The sequence below is a fragment of the Cottoperca gobio genome, chromosome 5, assembly GCF_900634415.1.
Source record: "Cottoperca gobio chromosome 5, fCotGob3.1, whole genome shotgun sequence".
NCBI lineage: Eukaryota > Metazoa > Chordata > Actinopteri > Perciformes > Bovichtidae > Cottoperca > Cottoperca gobio.
Window position 1 is genome coordinate 20107862 of NC_041359.1, and position 17705 is coordinate 20125566.

A 17705-nucleotide genomic window follows, 5' to 3' on the forward strand; every position below is an offset into this window, starting at 1 on the left:
TTGTGGAGTTATTGATTTCATTTGTTTTATTTGTTGTTGCAGTATTTAATTATTCTGGTTGAAATGTACATTCTGGAAAGCAAAAATCACAAGATTGAGACTTTGATCCCCCTCGAGTACAGCCCAGTGCCTCACCACCTCCCCCTTCTTTCTTACGTTAAGCTGCCAAACACCTGTGGGTGCTTTAGATGCCTTGACAGACTCTCCTTTTAGCTGCAGATTCACTTAATATAGAGGATGAGAGGGGGAGGGGATGGGTAAAAAGTGAAAGGTGGTCAGGCTCAAGGGCCTTTGGTGAAAAGTGCTCACATTCCATTGCTGTCAGAGAGCATCTAGGTGAACCCTGGCTTGTTGGGGTGGAAAGGTGGAGTAATAAGCACATTTTTCATGAAAAAAAGCAGTTTTCAATTTCTCTGCATTAAGAGTCGAATAGCCCTTATATTATTCTTCTTCATACCTGCATACCTTCTACTGTCTTTGCAGGTTTAAAAAAATTCATAAAACTAGATAATTCATCATTATTATTGATCTTAGTCGTCACAAGAGACATTTGAGAGAGAAGGTACGCCAGCAGATTGGCGCCAGAAACAATGTTCCATATGATTTCAGGATTTCCATCTGTTTAAAAGATTAACAATAAGCTGTGACAGTCAGCCCAGAGAGAGACGGAGCCAAGGTGTCAGTGATAGGTGATTGGAAAATATAAGGGACTTTATTCTCACAATAAAAAAGCTTTAAAGTCAAGCTTTTAAAGCAAATATAAGGGGAATTTTATAGGAAGAAGAAGGGGTGAGATTCTCCGAAGCATTTGCAAGTCTCAGGTTACCCTCTCAGAGATATTGTCCCCTGGATATATTTGCCCCTTCTTCTCTCAGCGAGGCAGAAATGTATCTGGGAGACGCTGAAGTGGTAAAGAGGTTTGATTGTGACCTGAGCGCAGCAGGCTCCCAATGGCCCCAAGTCACTCAGAGGGGACAGGGGTCAGTTCTTTAACACTCAATTTTGTGGTCGCTGACTGAGCGTTCATGTAGGCGAGGAGCCCATAAAGTTTATCAGAGGTTGATGGCCTAAAAGTTACTAAATACAGTGAAAACAGAGTTGACTCTATACCGTCCTCGAAGTACACCTGGGTTCACTTTAAAATTTTCATTGTTCATTTTACTCCCCTGGAAAACAGCATGGCTGCCAACACATGGGAGAGGAGTCTCACAAATTATCCTCTGTGACGAAAAGCCAGCTTTCTATCAGCTCTGCAGTGTACAGAGGAGCCCTTGTCCCAGAATATCAAGAGAATCTTTCATATTTGTATCCAATGAAAGGACAGGTGCAGTCTTTTGACAGTGCATCCATGCCTGTAAAACTAAATGTCAAACCTGCAAGGTATGTGCATGAAAGCTGACATTTTTTTTTCTCTGGCATGTTTGAATTGGCATCTGACACAGATATGGCTTCCAGATGGAGTTTAAAATGTGCCCCTTGTTGATACAAGGCAATAGTTTGTGAATTGCCCACTCTGTCCCTTTCCAGAAAGACCTCATTCATTGCTGTTGAGGTCCGTCAGGTTACCTAGACTTAAGTAGTGCTCAAAGGTAAATATAGCTACTGTACTTGCTCCTTCTCCTTTGAGTCCGAACCCTGAGGCCTTTCTTTTGGTGGGTCGACCACTTTCACCCCTCAGTGAAGGTTCAGTGGCTCCAATTAAAGCATTTCTTTGAGCAACTGTTTGGCTTTCTGTTGACTTTTTAGGAAGCGCTCAGACTGGAAAATGAACAGGAATATATCTAATTACTAAGTTCATTGTTAAATCTCCTTGAGTGGTGTCATTTAGAGCAAGTACAGTACCTGTATTGAAACATGCCCCACCTCCATCACGTTCAGCTATACCCTCTTTGCCAAGCTGTGGTCTGAAAAAAAATTAATTTACTGAATGCAAAGTCTGTTTAGGGTGTCTCCCGCAATGTAAACGAGCCCTATATTTAAATTGTCGAGGAATTTAGGACTCCAGCTCCTGTGAAGTTATTGGAGGTTTCCTGCAGGTCTCACTCAGCTGGGACTCTGTGATGCTACACTGCCACCCTGAGGCTGTTTCAGGGGTTGCTCGCTCGCGTGTTAATTCAATAACAGGACTCAGTGTTGGTCATCGATAAATGAAATGATGCAACAGGATTTCTTTGTTTTCAAGATGACTTTTGGGGACATTTGAGCTTTTATTCGATAGTGGAGAGTGGAGAGGCAGACAGCAAATGTGGAGCGAAGAGAGGATACAACAGAAGGGCAACAGCTGAATTTAAACCTGGGAAGTTGTGGTTTAAATAGACTAGAGCTGCAACGATTGGTTGATTAATCAATTAATCAATCAACAAAACAATAATCTGCTACTACATCCAACTGAAACAGTTCATCGATTATATAGAGCGATTTCTTACATCTCAAATGAGATTATTTTATGCTTTTCATTGTCATATAATAGTAAAGTGACCATCTTTGGATTTTTTACTGTGACATTCTGAACACATCACATTGGGCTGTGAGATATTATAACAGGCTTTATAAACTTCTTTCTGGCACTTCATAGACAAAATGGTTAATTGATTAATCAGGAAAATAATTGGCTGAATAATTGCTAATAGAAATAAGATTGAGACACTTCAGAACTTTTTTGTGTTAAAAGGAAGAAATTTACAATCGTAAAATATTCGTAATTGATGGATGTGTCATTATGATGAAAAGGTATGACGACAGGTCAAGTCCTTGGGTTGCCATCTGCCCGGCCTGAACAGACCAATGAAATGTCAAATTAAATTCTTGTTAAGAAGGATATGCTTTGGGGTTGTTCTTTTTATTGATGTATTGTACTTTGGCGCACCTGTTGATGCACTGCATATGTGATTAACACCTAAACAAAACATTATTTACTTTGCTTTAAACCTCAAAAACATGTTGCGACTTACAGTAAATACAATAGTTGTTGTTTATGTGTGACACATTGCAGTGACTGCTTTTCATATCTGATGCATAATCTCCTTTTTTCCTCCCACCATCTACCTGCCTGTGTGACCCTCTCTATGACCTCACACGCAGAGGGGGATGTTTTTAGCTGTACACAAGATGGACAGCGCTATAGCGACAAGGACGTATGGAAACCAGAGCCTTGTCGCATCTGTGTGTGTGACACTGGAACCGTCCTGTGTGATGAAATTGTCTGCGAGGAGCTAAAAGACTGCACCAAACCTGAAATCCCATTCGGAGAGTGTTGCCCCATCTGTGCAGCTGACCAGTCTCCACCCATTGGTCGTAATTTATTTATCTCACACCTCTCATAAATAAATTACTCTACGAGATCATGTTGTTTATTTTGGGGAGAAAACAAACACGTGGATAATTTGGTATTAATCAAAGGTTGCTCCTTAACTATTTAACACTTTGCCATATTAAATCAGGCTATATGTCAACCTTTGATTTGAATACAGTTTTTTATCCCCAAAGCAAAGAAATGATCAGAAATAATCAGCAACAGTGACACCTCTGACCAGATTTCAGTGAAATGCTACCTCAACGTAATTTTTCCATAGCTGGCTCACCTTGGCCCCCATCTTGTTTGAATACTCTCTCCTTCCCTGAGTATCATGAAAACATGTGGGAATCATTAAGGAAATACCTCAGTGAAGCAGACACGGCCTCACATTTCTACTCTATATCCTCTCTGAGGATTTCTGCAGATCTGATGGCAATGAAAAACTGTGACACTCTTGAAACTCTTTGAAGGAGCTATTCACCGTTTTCTTCTGATAAACAAGGTCGGCTATGGAAATATAAACGCAGTCAGTTGAGGAGCATACATGAAATCAGAAGTGTCGCTGATTGCAATGCATGCTTGTGGATTAAAATGCTTCCATTAAAGGCAAAACATAAGTGCTTAGTAAGTTGTACATGTACAGCACTATCTTTTAATTATCAACCACCTAAAGATAGGGCTGGATATCGAACCTCAATACTTATTTTGTACTGACCAAAGCGTGTTCAGACCACTGACTATCAAACACTGTCAAGTGGCAAATGTTGGCATTGAACATCTGTCAGATTCATATTCTCGTTTACTTTCTTTTTGCAATGAGATAATACCTTTTATAATTTAATAGCTTTTTTAATTATGCAACATGTAAAATCTTGAGAAGTTCTTATGAAGTTAAGGTTTTCTAGGAACATTTTCAGCTCTAGCATTAGAAAACAATTATCAACGATACCCAGCCCTATAAAGAAATATGCAAACTTATAATTTATCAATATTGCTACTTAACACTGCTTCTTAGAATGCTTTGAAATGTGGAAAAACTCAAATCCAGCGATGGCCTACATCAGTTTTAATGTTCTGAAATTGGCTATTACAACTATTTTGCTTCCTGCCATTCCCTTTTTACCTGCAGCCTCTTTGCTTCTGCTTCAAGCTCTTAAGATGGTGATTCAACCAACACTTTTTAATCCTGATGGGCTCTTTGGGCGCCAACACTATGATTTGGTGGTGGTCATTAGAGTAGTTTAATCTAGGAAATCATCTATTAGTACGTATAGACTTTCTGGGTTTCTGTGAAATACTGTGTAGCCCTCATGGATTGCTTGTGCGTCGTCCATTCGCTAACTGTGATCTGTTCTTCCCCCCGTAACCCGCTTGACCACATAACAGGAGCACCAGGAACTAAGGTGAGACCCTGACGGATATGAGGATGCTCTGGGTGTGTGCATGTGTGTGTGTGTGTGTGTGTGTGTGTGTGTGTGTGTGTGTGTGTGGGAAAGAAAGGAAGCTCTCCAGCACCTGCAATTATATCTGTATCTATCCCAGACTGATATCAGCGCTGCAGGAGGACCCTGTAGTTTATGGATTTAGATGAGACTTTGATGTGAAAGAGCTTTGCCAGATGGATAATAGTTATTTCCTCCTCGACACTAAGTGCCATATTTATTTGTGTAATGATACAGTAGGGAATACTTATTGTTAACATTTTGCTGTTGACTAGTTTCCTCAAAATTGTTAATTTGACCTCTTATGTGTGTGAGAAGACAGATGGGGCCTAACTGAAAGAAATGTTTGAAAATCTTTTTGTCGTTCTATTTCTTATTGCTGTTTTTATGCTTTACCTTCACAACATCAGGGTCAGAAAGGTGAACCCGGAGACATTACGGATGTAAGTTGACTCCACACAGCACTAAAAATACAACTCACCATTCTTTACATGGGAAAATGTTCATTTGTAAATTGATTTTACGTAACATCTGAGGACGAGATCTCCTTCATCCTCACACGAAACACCTTTAATAATACGGGATGGATCACAGAGGATTCTCTTGAAGATTATGATGATCTTTCTGACCAATGATTTCAATCGCAGTCTGAACCAAATGCGATAATTAGATTTTAATGATAGTGAGTAAATGTACATTCCAGCACTGTCCTGTAGGGAGCATATTATCCCAGTCTGTGGATGTCTTTAGTCATTAGAGAAAACCCTAAAAAAAACTTAGTATTATGAAATAACTAAAGAATTCAAAGCTTCAAGAGTCTTAGAAAGAAAGAAGGAGGAGAGAGGAGGCAGGTCTGTTAGCGCTCTCGTCAGGAAGACAGCCAAGCACAATGAAGCCCCCATACAATCCTCCATAAAGATCCCCATAGGCTAGTGGAGAAAGAGAGAGAGTAAACTCCCTGCTGCTGCTGCTGCTGCTGCAGCGCTGCACCTGGAAATGCTTTACCCATCTGAGGGAATAGAAGTTCATGGCAGGAAATAAGAAGGCATTGTTTATTGTATGTTTCTTATAATGCTTTGCCCGAAGAGAATAGCAATTAACAAGCCTGCTCTGATGGCAGAAAGATAATGTGTCCCCTCCGTGTACAAAGAGATCAAAACCTCACATGTGCAAATGCATCTGGTGAATGTAAGCTTTAGTAGTGGGCCTACATTTAAAGAGTGTTCAGTTTTTGGACTCCAACATGCTTCATTTACATGCCCTCACAGATTATAGATACCATTTTCTAACATCTTATCTTTTCTCTTCTTCCTTTTCTTTGCTTAATCAGGTTGTAGGACCAAGAGGACCAGGTGGCCCACTGGTATGCATCAATTTCTGCATTTTTCCTTTGAACATTTTTACAGAATTTAAGATAGAAAGGCAATACATTTACAGTCACCATATATGAAGTATTAAATGTAATTGCCAGTTGCAGTGACAGGAAATGGAATCTGATCTGACTCAACAGTAGCTGAGTTCACATCTGCTTCTGCAGCTCACATGTACATGAGATAACACCTGAAGTTACTGACTACTTCTCTGTCTCCCGTTCACCAGGGCCCACCAGGAGAGCAAGGATTCCGAGGATCGAGAGGAGATAAGGGAGAGAAGGTCAGTTGGAAAAAATTAAATAGCATTTCGCTCCCCCCGTGTTGTCATTTTCACACCAAAAGCTAGACCCACACTCTGCTCCTTTAAGCAGTACAGTATGTCCTATTGAGTCGAATAGCTTTAGGTCTTTGGGGGGGTGAGGTGGGTGGACGGGGTATCTGCCGCAGCTTGCAGGTTTCGCAGAATGGGAGCCTTTCATTGAGCAGCTCAGTCTAACTAGTCATGTGTCGTTTCCATTAGGCGGTGTGGTCTGCTGAGGTCTTGGTTGTTTAACAGATGTGGGACTGTTGGAGACTCATAATGTAAACCTCTGCATCTCTCTAAGGGCTCAAGTCACTCAGTGTGGGAAATCAACATCGCCACACTCGCCAGGCTTTGATCATTGCATTCATCTAACAACACTTAGATGTGATCATGGCTGCAGGCGAGGAGTTTACGTCTTGTAGTTATCTTGTTTATGCAGATTGAAGCACAAGACAGCCTGACTTTTGGCGAGCAGAGGTTGAGCAGCCTTTTAGGTGTTCAGCACATTCTTTGCTCAGGATCCCCTTGCAGGGTTATTTGTCACTACATGCACAGAGGTATGCCAGGTAGTCTGATAACATATCTACAACCTCTTATTTTGATGTTTCTTTTTTACTTTAAATAACTTGTTTAGTTCAGTTCAAAAAGACGAACTTCAGTCCCGATGGTCAGGTGCAGTCGAGTTTCCTCGTGTAGACCGTCAGTGCAGTTTGGAGAAGTTTCAACTGAACATTAAACCTCAATAGTTTCTGACAAATGTAGTCCAGTGTTGTGTCGTCTGCCAGCAACTGATTTATCCAAAGTGCTACTCAGTTCACATATTGGCACAAAGGCCTGAAATGAATCAACGGTGACTTGAAAGGATTATTATTTGACACTTTCCTGTACTCATATGTGCTTAGAAAGTCAGTGGTGTTTGACTCGTTGTGTTTAAAGTTAATATAACATGAAAACTGAAGGATTTTTACTTAATGACATAACTTGCATTGAGTAGAGTGAAAATGATTTAGCACATTTATCAATTTGTTGGTCAACAGATAGTCACTTCGTCTAAACAATTGTCTAAATCAAATGTTTCCAGCTTCTCAAATTTGTATATTTGCTGTTTTTGTTGTTTTCTTTCACACAAACTAAAGATATTTTTTACTCTGGAATGTTGTTTGAACAAAACGAGACATTTCACTCACACTTTATGGGCCAAATGATTTATGGATCTGACCTATTCTCAAGAACTTGCATCATTTGGTCATTTTAATTTACAATTAAGAATTAGATTGATCAAGGTGGTATGCGTCATTGATTTATTTTAATGTCATCTATCTATTTCAGGGAACCCTTGGTCCCCGTGGCAGAGATGGTGAGCCTGGCACCCCCGGAAACCCCGGCCCCCCTGGACCCCCAGGACCTAATGGACCCCCTGGCCTTGGTGGAGTAAGTATCCCATGACAAGTTGGGGTGGGGTAGCATTCACTGCAGACATAGGATCTGACAGGTTGAACACTGATGCAAGGCCAAGAATGGGAGCACTTTGACTGGGTAGAATAAGCAGAGAGAATGGGAAAATGGAGCAAGGAAAGAATCCAAGAGCACAAAAGATGTGGGGAATTGCTGGAGTTGGGGAGGAGGCAGTAGGACAACAGCGAGTAGATGCAGAGAGGAAGAATAGATCGAATGCCTCTCATTCTTTGTAGGAGAAAAGGAGGGAGGAGGTGGATTGTGGGGAGGGGAGGTGGAAGGGCAGGAGGTAGTACGACAGACTTGGGGAGGGAGGGGAAGGAGCTTTTTTGGGAGGGAAACAAGGAGAGTCTTTGTGAAGGAGAGAAAGATGAAAACTGTTCACATGCCCTCTGTCTCTCGTCTGTCTGCATCAGGATTCACATAATAAGCTCTGCTGCCCACAATCTATTAAAAGCTCTCCTGCCAAAATGACACAGCATCCTCCAGAGTAAATGACAGCACATTTGGCTTTCAAAATAAATACTTTAATATTGCGTCATAGACACGGAAACTAAGCTTTTAAAGTTGATGCAGTCTGAGTATTTTTTTTTATTTTTTTTATTTTTTGTTGGCCTTTCATATATTTTAACTAGATACTTTACCCTGCAGTCAATGTGACATCTTGATCTTAACAGCTTCATTTTACTGACATGTCTTAAATGTAAAAAGCACCTAAAGAGCGCCTTGTTAACAGTGTTTAGAGCGCATGCCAACGGCAAAATCCTGGTTTCGACGTCATACCCCTTTCTCTCTATCTCCCCTATTTCTACACTGTCCTCTGTCTGTCAAGAAAAATCATCTTTAATAAATACAAATAAAAAGCCACCTAAACAACCCTTTTATATCTTGATATCAATCTTAACGATCCCTTTTGTTTTGCATTTTCTAGAACTTTGCTGCTCAGATGGCTGGTGGTTTTGACGAGAAGGCCGGCGGCGCGCAGATGGGTGTGATGCAAGGACCAATGGTGAGCGAGCGATGATGAGACCTGCTGCCACTCCCATGTTGTTGTTTTTTTTACAGTCGGCTGCTTATGTATCTGCCTGGATGCTACAGTCTTGGAGGAGAAATCATAGAAATTAAGTCTTTCCACCTGAAGACCAGGGTCAAAGACCTGCGCTGGCACTTCTGAAGCGTCTTGAACAAAACTGATCCTCCACTTTCACCTTTGTGGACGGGCACAAACAACTTCCTTACATGAACCAGAGAAGCACCATGTGGTTATCAAATATGAAAACTACAAAATGGACATCATCACATTCACCAGGAGAGGAGATACCCATGTAGGATTTAAAATAATCAAGGATGGGATGAAGACTATTGATTCAAGAATTATCCCAGCGATTTGTAGCATCACGTATGTTTCCCCCCCTCCTTTGTTAATAGTTTTTTGGATGAAATTAAGAGATAAAAAGTCAGTCCCCCAGTGCTGGAGACAAGAAACTGCACAGTTCTGGGTCCTGATGGAAAATAAACACCTCACACGGAGTACAGAGGGGTATTTTTTTATAAATTGAGGAAACAGCCATTGATCATCATTACATTTCAAGGCCTTGAAAAAACACTGCTGCCGTCGGGTAGCTGGCATGGCAGCCGGCCTGAGATGGAGCGAGGAGCACACTGGGAGCTATTTTGGTTTGGAGAGCCACAGAGCAGCTTGGCAGAGTCTCAGCCCAGCAGAGGTTTGAGAAGCCAGGACGCAGAGTGGGGGGGGGGGCATCAGATCCCCACAGCTAGCAGCCGTCTGTGTGGCTTCACTCCTCCTGACCGTCCTTCCACACGTCTGTCTGAGAGCTCACCACAATACTCCTTTTGAAGCCAGCCCATGTTTACTCTGGCGTTTGCGGGCCTGCTGCGGGATGCAGAAGTGAAAGAACAGACTGGACTGGTGTTAAATCACAAGTTTATAATCCCTTATACACTTAATCCTATACCTTCATACCAAACATTTAAACAACATTCCTACAGAAACGTACGCACAGAACGCATGCATGTCTCTCAAACGATATAGAGACCCATTGATACGTTTCAATTCGCTGTGGTTAATGGCTTCCCACACCCTACTGAAAGCTGACTTTCATTCGTTTCTGAGGGCCACTGTGCAGAGCTGTGACATTTGTTTTGGCTGCCATCCCTGATTTTTAACCATAATGCTAAAATGTGGGTTTATAAAAGCAAGCCAACTGAAAGGAATATGTTTTTATCTAAGAGGAAAAGCTGTCACAAGGAATCTGAATCAAGCTGTTTTTTAACTGTTTTTCGAAACCCACTTTCAAAGTCCTATCGTTCCTTCAACAGCTGATTTTCTTTGTATATGTGTGTGAGATAGATAAGCAGAAAACAGTGGGAAATGGGGATTTGGCTCATCACCTCCACAGAATGTGATTTATTTTTCTCGTCGAGCAGTGATGCATGAAGTTGAATTACTCTGGCGTGTGACTCCAGCCAGAAGCAGGTTCAGGTTCAGACAGAGAGAAGTTAGCTGGAAATCTCACCTCCTGTAGACTGAAGACTGAAATCTAACATTGAGGGATGAAACATTTCTGAAACAGTTCAGTTTTATGTGTAAGAAGTCATGTGAAGTTCAAACACTCGTCTTAAGAGTACAGCACTACCACTGGTGACCTTTGAACTATAGAAACATGCAGCGGGTGGGGGAAAAGAGCCGAGAGAAGTAGAAAGAGGGGGCTTGACGGTAAAAAAGAAAGAGATAGAGAGCAAGAGAAACACCGAATGCAGCTCAGGAATTCCAAACGATTTATGGATTTGGCAAGTAGAGCCGTTGAGTTTTGAGCAGCTTCGGGGCAAAGCAGGTGGTATTTTTTGACAGCTTCTGACAGACAAAAAAAAGTCCTTTTCCCTCAACACCCACACTCCAAATTGCAAAATGTAAAAAATATTAACTGTTTGTGCACTAGTGTTTTATGTGTGTGTGTGTGTGTGTGTGTGTGTGTGTGTGTGTGTGTGTGTGTGTGTGTGTGTGTGTGTGTGTGTGTGTGTGTCTGTGTGTGTGTGTGTGTGTGTGTGTGTGTGTGTGTGTGTGTGTGTGTGTGTGTGTGTGTGTGTGTGTAGTGTATTGGTGAAGGATGTGATTATATGTGGTTAGCCTGATGTTGTGTCTCTTGTCTCTTTTCTCCCCCTCAGGGCCCTATGGGTCCCAGAGGACCACCTGGCCCCTCCGGATCACCTGTAAGTACCTACTCTCCAGCCCAGACAACACAAGCCGCGTGCACCTGTAGACTAGATCCTGTGTTCGGCCACAGACAGGCTAGGCTAAATCTCATAATAGTAATGTACTTGATGCCGTGTAGTGTACATATTAGCAGTATAGTAATAGTATACACATTGTCTACTTCCCCAGAGTGTATTTAATAACAATAATGACCTCAAATGACCAGTATGACATTGCAAACTCCAACAAGGCAACCATTCCACAGGCTGTTAAAGTTAAATGTTTGCACACAGCCCTGTTTTTAATGAGACTTTCTGTCCGGAGGAAGGGGACACATGGAGATTACTTTAGTCTCACAGCTGCAGGCTGCAGGTCTTTTTCCTCTGCCACAACCCCGGCATACTGTAGAACACCTGACAATTTATCTTTCACAGAGCCTACTGGGCTTACACACCGCACGCACACACACACACACCGCACACTTTGCTCTTGCAAGCTCTACCTGCAGCCGTCGGAGCCCTCCCAGTCTCCTGAGCAGAGCTATTAAATTGAAGGCAATGCCAGCTGACATGCCTCAACTTGATGGTTTAATCACCCTGAGCCCACATTTAGAAAGACAGATTTTCTCCTTGGACACCTTTGACTGCTTTTAGAAAAGGATTCAAAGAGGTTAGACTTTCTCAAAACAGATGACATGACATTTGAAGGGAAGTCGTGTCATTTTGAGGAGCTGTAGTATGTAATGTGGACAGACACAGAGATACAGTGTACTGTACAGTACTATCAAGATGCCGTTTTACTCAGTGACACTTCAGGTGTATATTCATTTAATTTTGCTGAATGTATATATTTACTTTATATTGCAGCTCAACTCAACTTTTATTTAAACTGTATATTTAAAGTTTGCATTTATATTAGCTGCAAATTAAACATATTTACTACATAACCAATCTGTATGTAAGCTTTTATATAACTGTGGTCACACAATAACAAGTGTTTCATTTCATTTGTTCTGGTCTAAACAATTGTTTCTTAAAGCCCAAGTAGAAATATTCAAATAACTTGATTTGTCGGACTAAAGATATTCAATGTACTCTCATAGAAGCTGAAGAAAACCACTAATTTAAGAAGCTGGAACCAGTAAATGATTCAGTGTTTTTGATTTAAACATTACTTAAATGATCATTTGACTTAAGTAATTGATTGATAGACCAGCTCTAGTACATTCACAGTAATTGTTTGTTTTCTACTCTCATACAAAAAAAAGTTTCTCTCTCATCAAACAGCTTCTCTTCTTTCTACATCTCAGGGCCCACAAGGTTTCCAAGGCAACCCAGGAGAGGCTGGAGAGCCCGGACAGTCTGTAAGTATCCCACAGAGTCCTCACTTCATAGTTTATTAAACAGACTTACTCCAGAGCCTATAAACCTCCTCTCCCTTTTTATCTTCCTCTTTTCTTTTCTCCTTCATGTGGAAACCTCCGTCACAGCTACCTCACTACAGCTAAACTACATTTCCATAAAGTTCCTAACACTTTCTAACCTTTCATTGCTCACCCCTCACTTCTATATCCCACTCTGTTTGACCAGCCAGCTCCTTCAGTTGCAACATTTACAACCCTCTTCAGTCAATGCAATGCTCATGTCTCAGAACCCAAATCTGTGTGAAGCCTGAACTGGCTTTCTGCTGTTGCTCCGCTCTGTGGGGAGCAGATCTGCACTTCTTTCATGATTTGTTTCATGTTCTCACTGACAGCTTCCAGTGTGTTGTACCTCTCCTGCTGTCAGATAATTCCCTACCCCTCAAATAACTCCTCTCAGACAGAAAATCCTACCCCCTTTTCTTTTAAGTTCTCATTTTCTGTTCTTCTCACATCTCCTTCTGTTAGTTTTCTCCCTCCTTGATGCCCCAATTCTACTCTTACTCACCCCTAACTAAGCTTCCAGCTAAATCCTACGACCCACCCTCCCCTGTTCTTCCCGCTCCCTCAGCAGGTAGACAATGCAGGGTCTCCCCACTGCTGCGTTAATCTGCTCCTGTGGAGTTCAGATATGCAGCCTCTGAGGTGCCTTCTCTTTTAAAAGTGTTCCAGTACATCATTATGTGCGATTAAAATCAAGCTTTCTTCCAGAAAATAACTTGACAGGTTGTGGACGGGTCACAGAAGTGTCGGTGAAGACCAGAGATGATTTTAGCCTTTGAAATCTCGAGAGCGGAAAATTATTAACAAGATGCCTTTAATTCACTGAATTAGATAATGAAAATATATTGGTGTTCTTAATACAGCATCCCTAACACTGTTGTCAGTGTTTTATTCTACATTAGTGCTTCAAGTTGTTGTTTTTGCAAAGAAAGAGAGACAGAAAAGTCATTTAGATGGAAAAATAGTGACAGGACCAATATTCATATAAACATATTGAGTGAGAAAGCTGAGAAACTGGCAGAAGGAAACATCTGAACTTCGTACTAAAGACTTAGGATAAGGATATTGAAGTATTTCTTCCATCTTTTTGATTTAATCTTTCCTATAAATCCTGCTGATTCTGATCTCTACTCATTGAAAAATACTGCCATTAACAATCGTCTAGGACTATAATTGTGCTTTCATACAAACGGATGCTCACATTTACTAGAGAGCAACATTCAATGTGTTTCAGATCAGATAAAATCATTTTGATTAATGTGAGCCATAACTGCCACAGCTGTTTGTGATTGTTAGTAGTACAAGTATCACTAATGGCAGCTTGTGTCCGAGAGAGTAACACAGGGCTGCTTGTAAAGGCAAAGAGAGCAGGAGCTAAGAATTATGAGTGTAAACTATGTGATGTTGCCCTCTGTTGGTTACGAAAGGGAACTCGTGTCTCACCTTTGCTTGTTTTCTTTTTACTAATAGGGCCCCTTGGGTCCCCGTGGCCCCTCTGGACCTTCTGGAAAACCTGGAGATGATGTACGTGTGTCTGTCACAAATTCATAAAACTGTAAATGTTTTACCTACGAGCAGGAACTCTGCGGAGCTGAAACAATCTACAAGTTACTGTCTTCATATCTCTGTAAAATATCAACATCTCTGCTGAACGTCCTCTAAATCTGACCTAAAAGATAGAGAAATAAAAGCTCTTATGGCCTTTTTGACTCCACCTACAGATATACTGTGCATGTCTACAGTGTCATACTGTCGGCAAACATCCTTATTATTAACTTCCATTCCTGGCCACATATAAAAACCCATTTGTATTTATTTGATTTAAATATACTATTATATCACAGTAAGTCCATTATGAGTTGATGTTATTGGTCTCTGTTAGCTCTTTTATTTTTACAAAGTCCACTAAATTATTATATCTTACTGCTCTACCATTTTGTATCTGTGTCAGTATCCATAATGTTATTTTTAACATCTAGTTGGTCTATCAAAGCCACATCTAATGGGTCTGATATTTCTTAGTGTTCTCTATTACAGTGTACTACCATGTTTTTCACATTGTACTGTCTATAGTGTTTCAGTCCATTGACTTTGCAATTATGTGTTAAACTAACACTGACATTTAGGCCTTACCATATTCATTTAATTATATATTTTTATATATAAATTTTGGAGTTTACAGTCATTTCTCTTTTTAATCTTAGAAAAGATCCTCATAGCTTTATGCTACAACTGAAATGCTAAAACAAATCGTCATATCCTTTGCTAATTTACCTGATTTATCAGACCTCATAATGTAATTCCTACTTCCAGCCACATGATGGCAGCAGAGGTGACATGTCAGAGTGTGTCCACTGGGAGTGCTCCCTCTCACATCACATCAACTGAATACATAAAACCTTATTTTACATTATAAAGAGGAGCACTTATATGAAGTTCGGGAATTCACAAATATGAACCTTTCCTCTCTGTTTCTGTTTTAGGGTGAGGCTGGCAAATCTGGGAAATCAGGTGACCGTGGACCTTCTGGACCTCAGGTGAGATTTCTCAGGTTATTGATTAATTCGGACTGTTTTTAAAATACTGAGCAGTCTGCACATGATGAACTGTACGCTTTTGTTTTTGTTTGTCTCTCGCGTGGCCAGAAACCATCCTGGTAATTTCACAATCTTCAATGGAACATTTATTCTCTAATGGACTTCACATCCAGTTGAATCTGTCACTTTAGAATAACATAATTAACTCAAACTTTTAAATGTCACTTTACATTGATTGTGCAACAAAGCAGCGCTCACAATAATTGACAGTGATGATGGATCACTGTATAGACTGAGCGCTTTAAGATTGTGATTAGAGAGTTCATATCTGTAAACTACTTTAATGATAATTACGTTATGAGTTACAGTCAGAGTCATTTATCATCTCAAGCCAAGAATCAGAGCGTTTTCTGGTCCAAAACTGGATTTAAAATAATCAAAATAACTGCTTTAAAACTTGTTTAATGTACGAAGAGTGAAATCTGTCCTGATGTAATCTGTCCCACTGGCTCCTAATGTTGAAAGCAACATCACCTTCTTTCCCTCTACTGTATATTAATCCCCTGCGTCATCTCTCCTCTTGCATCACAGGGATCTCGTGGATTCCCAGGAACTCCTGGCCTGCCTGGCATCAAGGGACACAGAGTGAGTGTGTTGGTCGTCTATTAATGAGTCCCAGGAACATCTGAGCTTTTGTTTTGTAATTGTTTTCCTAACTGTGCCTCTCTGCTCTTTCTTTTAGGGTTATCCAGGTCTCGATGGGACAAAGGGAGAGACTGGAGCTGTTGGGTCGAAGGTAGGACTTTAGGCTTACCTGTTTGTTTGTGCATGTCTCCATGTGTTGACGGCGGTGAGAGTACTTGTTAGTAGTCTGTATTTAAAAAGGTTGACTTGTCGTAATACAAGCCACATGTTTCTTCCTTTATTTAGGGCGAGTCTGGTTCTTCCGGAGAGAATGGCGCTCCTGGACCCATGGTGAGTAATTCTGGACATCACATGTGAAAACAAGAAAGATATGTACAAACCCAGTCGTAATGTTGAACTGATTGTAAAGGTCATCTTCTCCTCTCCCTCACCTACATAGGGACCTCGTGGTTTGCCTGGCGAGAGAGGCCGCCCTGGACCCAGTGGAGTTGCTGTGAGTTAGGCAGCATGTTCTTTGAGTATACTCTGACTCAAAGCAGTTCTTTTACTTGTTTACTTGTGTTCTGTAATTCAGAGTTAACCTCAATGTGTCAGGTGTAATATTGTACTTCGCCTGTAACAGCTTGTGTAAAAGTAGTTATGTCCTGTTACTAAAACAAATGATGCAATGTACTGAAAATGTTTGGTTTGTTTCAGGGCGCACGTGGAAATGATGGCTTGCACGGTCCTGCTGGTCCCCCTGTAAGTATCAGCTTTGGTTGTATTTATTGTTTTCATGCTTCGGTTTGAGATTTAGTAAGAAATACTAGAGATGCACCGGTCGATCGACCGCCTATCGAAACTGTTCGGATGTCAGCTGATAAGACATGACCAGTGACCGGCCCATCAATCTCATATATTGGATCGCATGACAAGGCATGATATCCTGTAGTCGGTGTGGAAGTCCTTTAGTGAGAGGGAAGAAGACATAAAACACCTGCAAATTCAAAACAACCTGTGAAGGAACAACCTTAATAACATTTGGAACAATTGTGTTGTTCTATAAATATGTTGCACCTGTTTTCTTCTAGGAAATTAAAACGTGTTAGATAAAGTGGGATATACTGCTATTCATTTTTAGTTGGACTTTATTATAGATCTTATTTCCAATAGCTGAGCTGACAGACTGTCTTTCCCTCTCTGTAGGGCCCCGTCGGTCCCTCTGGAGCTCCAGGCTTCCCTGGCTCTCCTGGTACAAAGGTAAGTCATAAGTTACCTAAACAGTACCCCCACTTCCACTTCCTCTTCCTCTTCCTCTTCACCTTTGCGGTGTTTATTCTGTATATTCAGTAACTGTATCTGTCACTTCCTATATGAGAAACTAACCCGAATAATTCAACTTCTGCTCACTTACTTTGGACTTTTTCCTCTACAAAAACAAAGTAGTGTGTACAACAGGTATGTTTGTGAATTCTGTATAGTTGGAATAAGACTTTTTTGAATCAAATAAAAGTGAGTTAATATCTCAGACAATGGCGGCACACAGCTCGGGGGAGGATTTTGTGGAGACAAGTTGAAATGCTTAAGTGAAATCGGAGAAGGCTGCTCTGCATTGAAAAGTGCTTTAAGCCTCCATCTGTGTGGAAAATTAGGAAGGTGGGGGTTTTCAAGTGTTATTCTCCCTCCTACTCTACCTCTTTTTCTTCTTTTCTCTCTCTGCTTTGCATCTGATTTATTACTCGTGCATAGCAGACAGGCTCCGCTCTGTGCTCGAGGGCCCAGTGCTGGTGTTTTGTTTTTTTTCAAGCCCCTTGCTAGTTTGGGAATTACAAATGGGGTATCTCTTTACAAAATCTAGGTGTTTCCCTTGAAGTAATGAATGCAAGCTAGTCTCAAGATGGGAAAATGTGCGTCTGTGTATGTGTTTATGTATCGTGTCAACTTACATCTATAAACACTTTGTTTGTCTGCAGGCGAGTCTGTGAACCTGTGTGTGAATGTGCGTCTTTGTGTGACTTTATAATACTCGGGGAAGTGT

At 41.0% G+C, this 17705-nt stretch overlaps 1 protein-coding gene across 1 annotated transcript in view; it reads left to right on the plus strand.

Moving 5' to 3' along the window:
- The first annotated feature begins 3065 nt into the window (after positions 1–3065).
- Positions 3066–17705, plus strand: part of col2a1b (collagen, type II, alpha 1b) — a 40207-nt gene continuing 25567 nt past the window's right edge. The window contains exons 1-17 of the mRNA XM_029430686.1: positions 3066–3291; positions 4682–4698; positions 5148–5180; positions 6068–6100; positions 6337–6390; positions 7744–7845; positions 8801–8878; positions 11056–11100; positions 12393–12446; positions 13977–14030; positions 14990–15043; positions 15635–15688; positions 15786–15839; positions 15974–16018; positions 16128–16181; positions 16385–16429; positions 16874–16927. Of these exons, the coding sequence (XP_029286546.1) occupies positions 3066–3291; positions 4682–4698; positions 5148–5180; positions 6068–6100; positions 6337–6390; positions 7744–7845; positions 8801–8878; positions 11056–11100; positions 12393–12446; positions 13977–14030; positions 14990–15043; positions 15635–15688; positions 15786–15839; positions 15974–16018; positions 16128–16181; positions 16385–16429; positions 16874–16927 (1056 nt within the window). The remainder of the gene's footprint in view (positions 3292–4681; positions 4699–5147; positions 5181–6067; positions 6101–6336; positions 6391–7743; positions 7846–8800; positions 8879–11055; positions 11101–12392; positions 12447–13976; positions 14031–14989; positions 15044–15634; positions 15689–15785; positions 15840–15973; positions 16019–16127; positions 16182–16384; positions 16430–16873; positions 16928–17705) is intronic.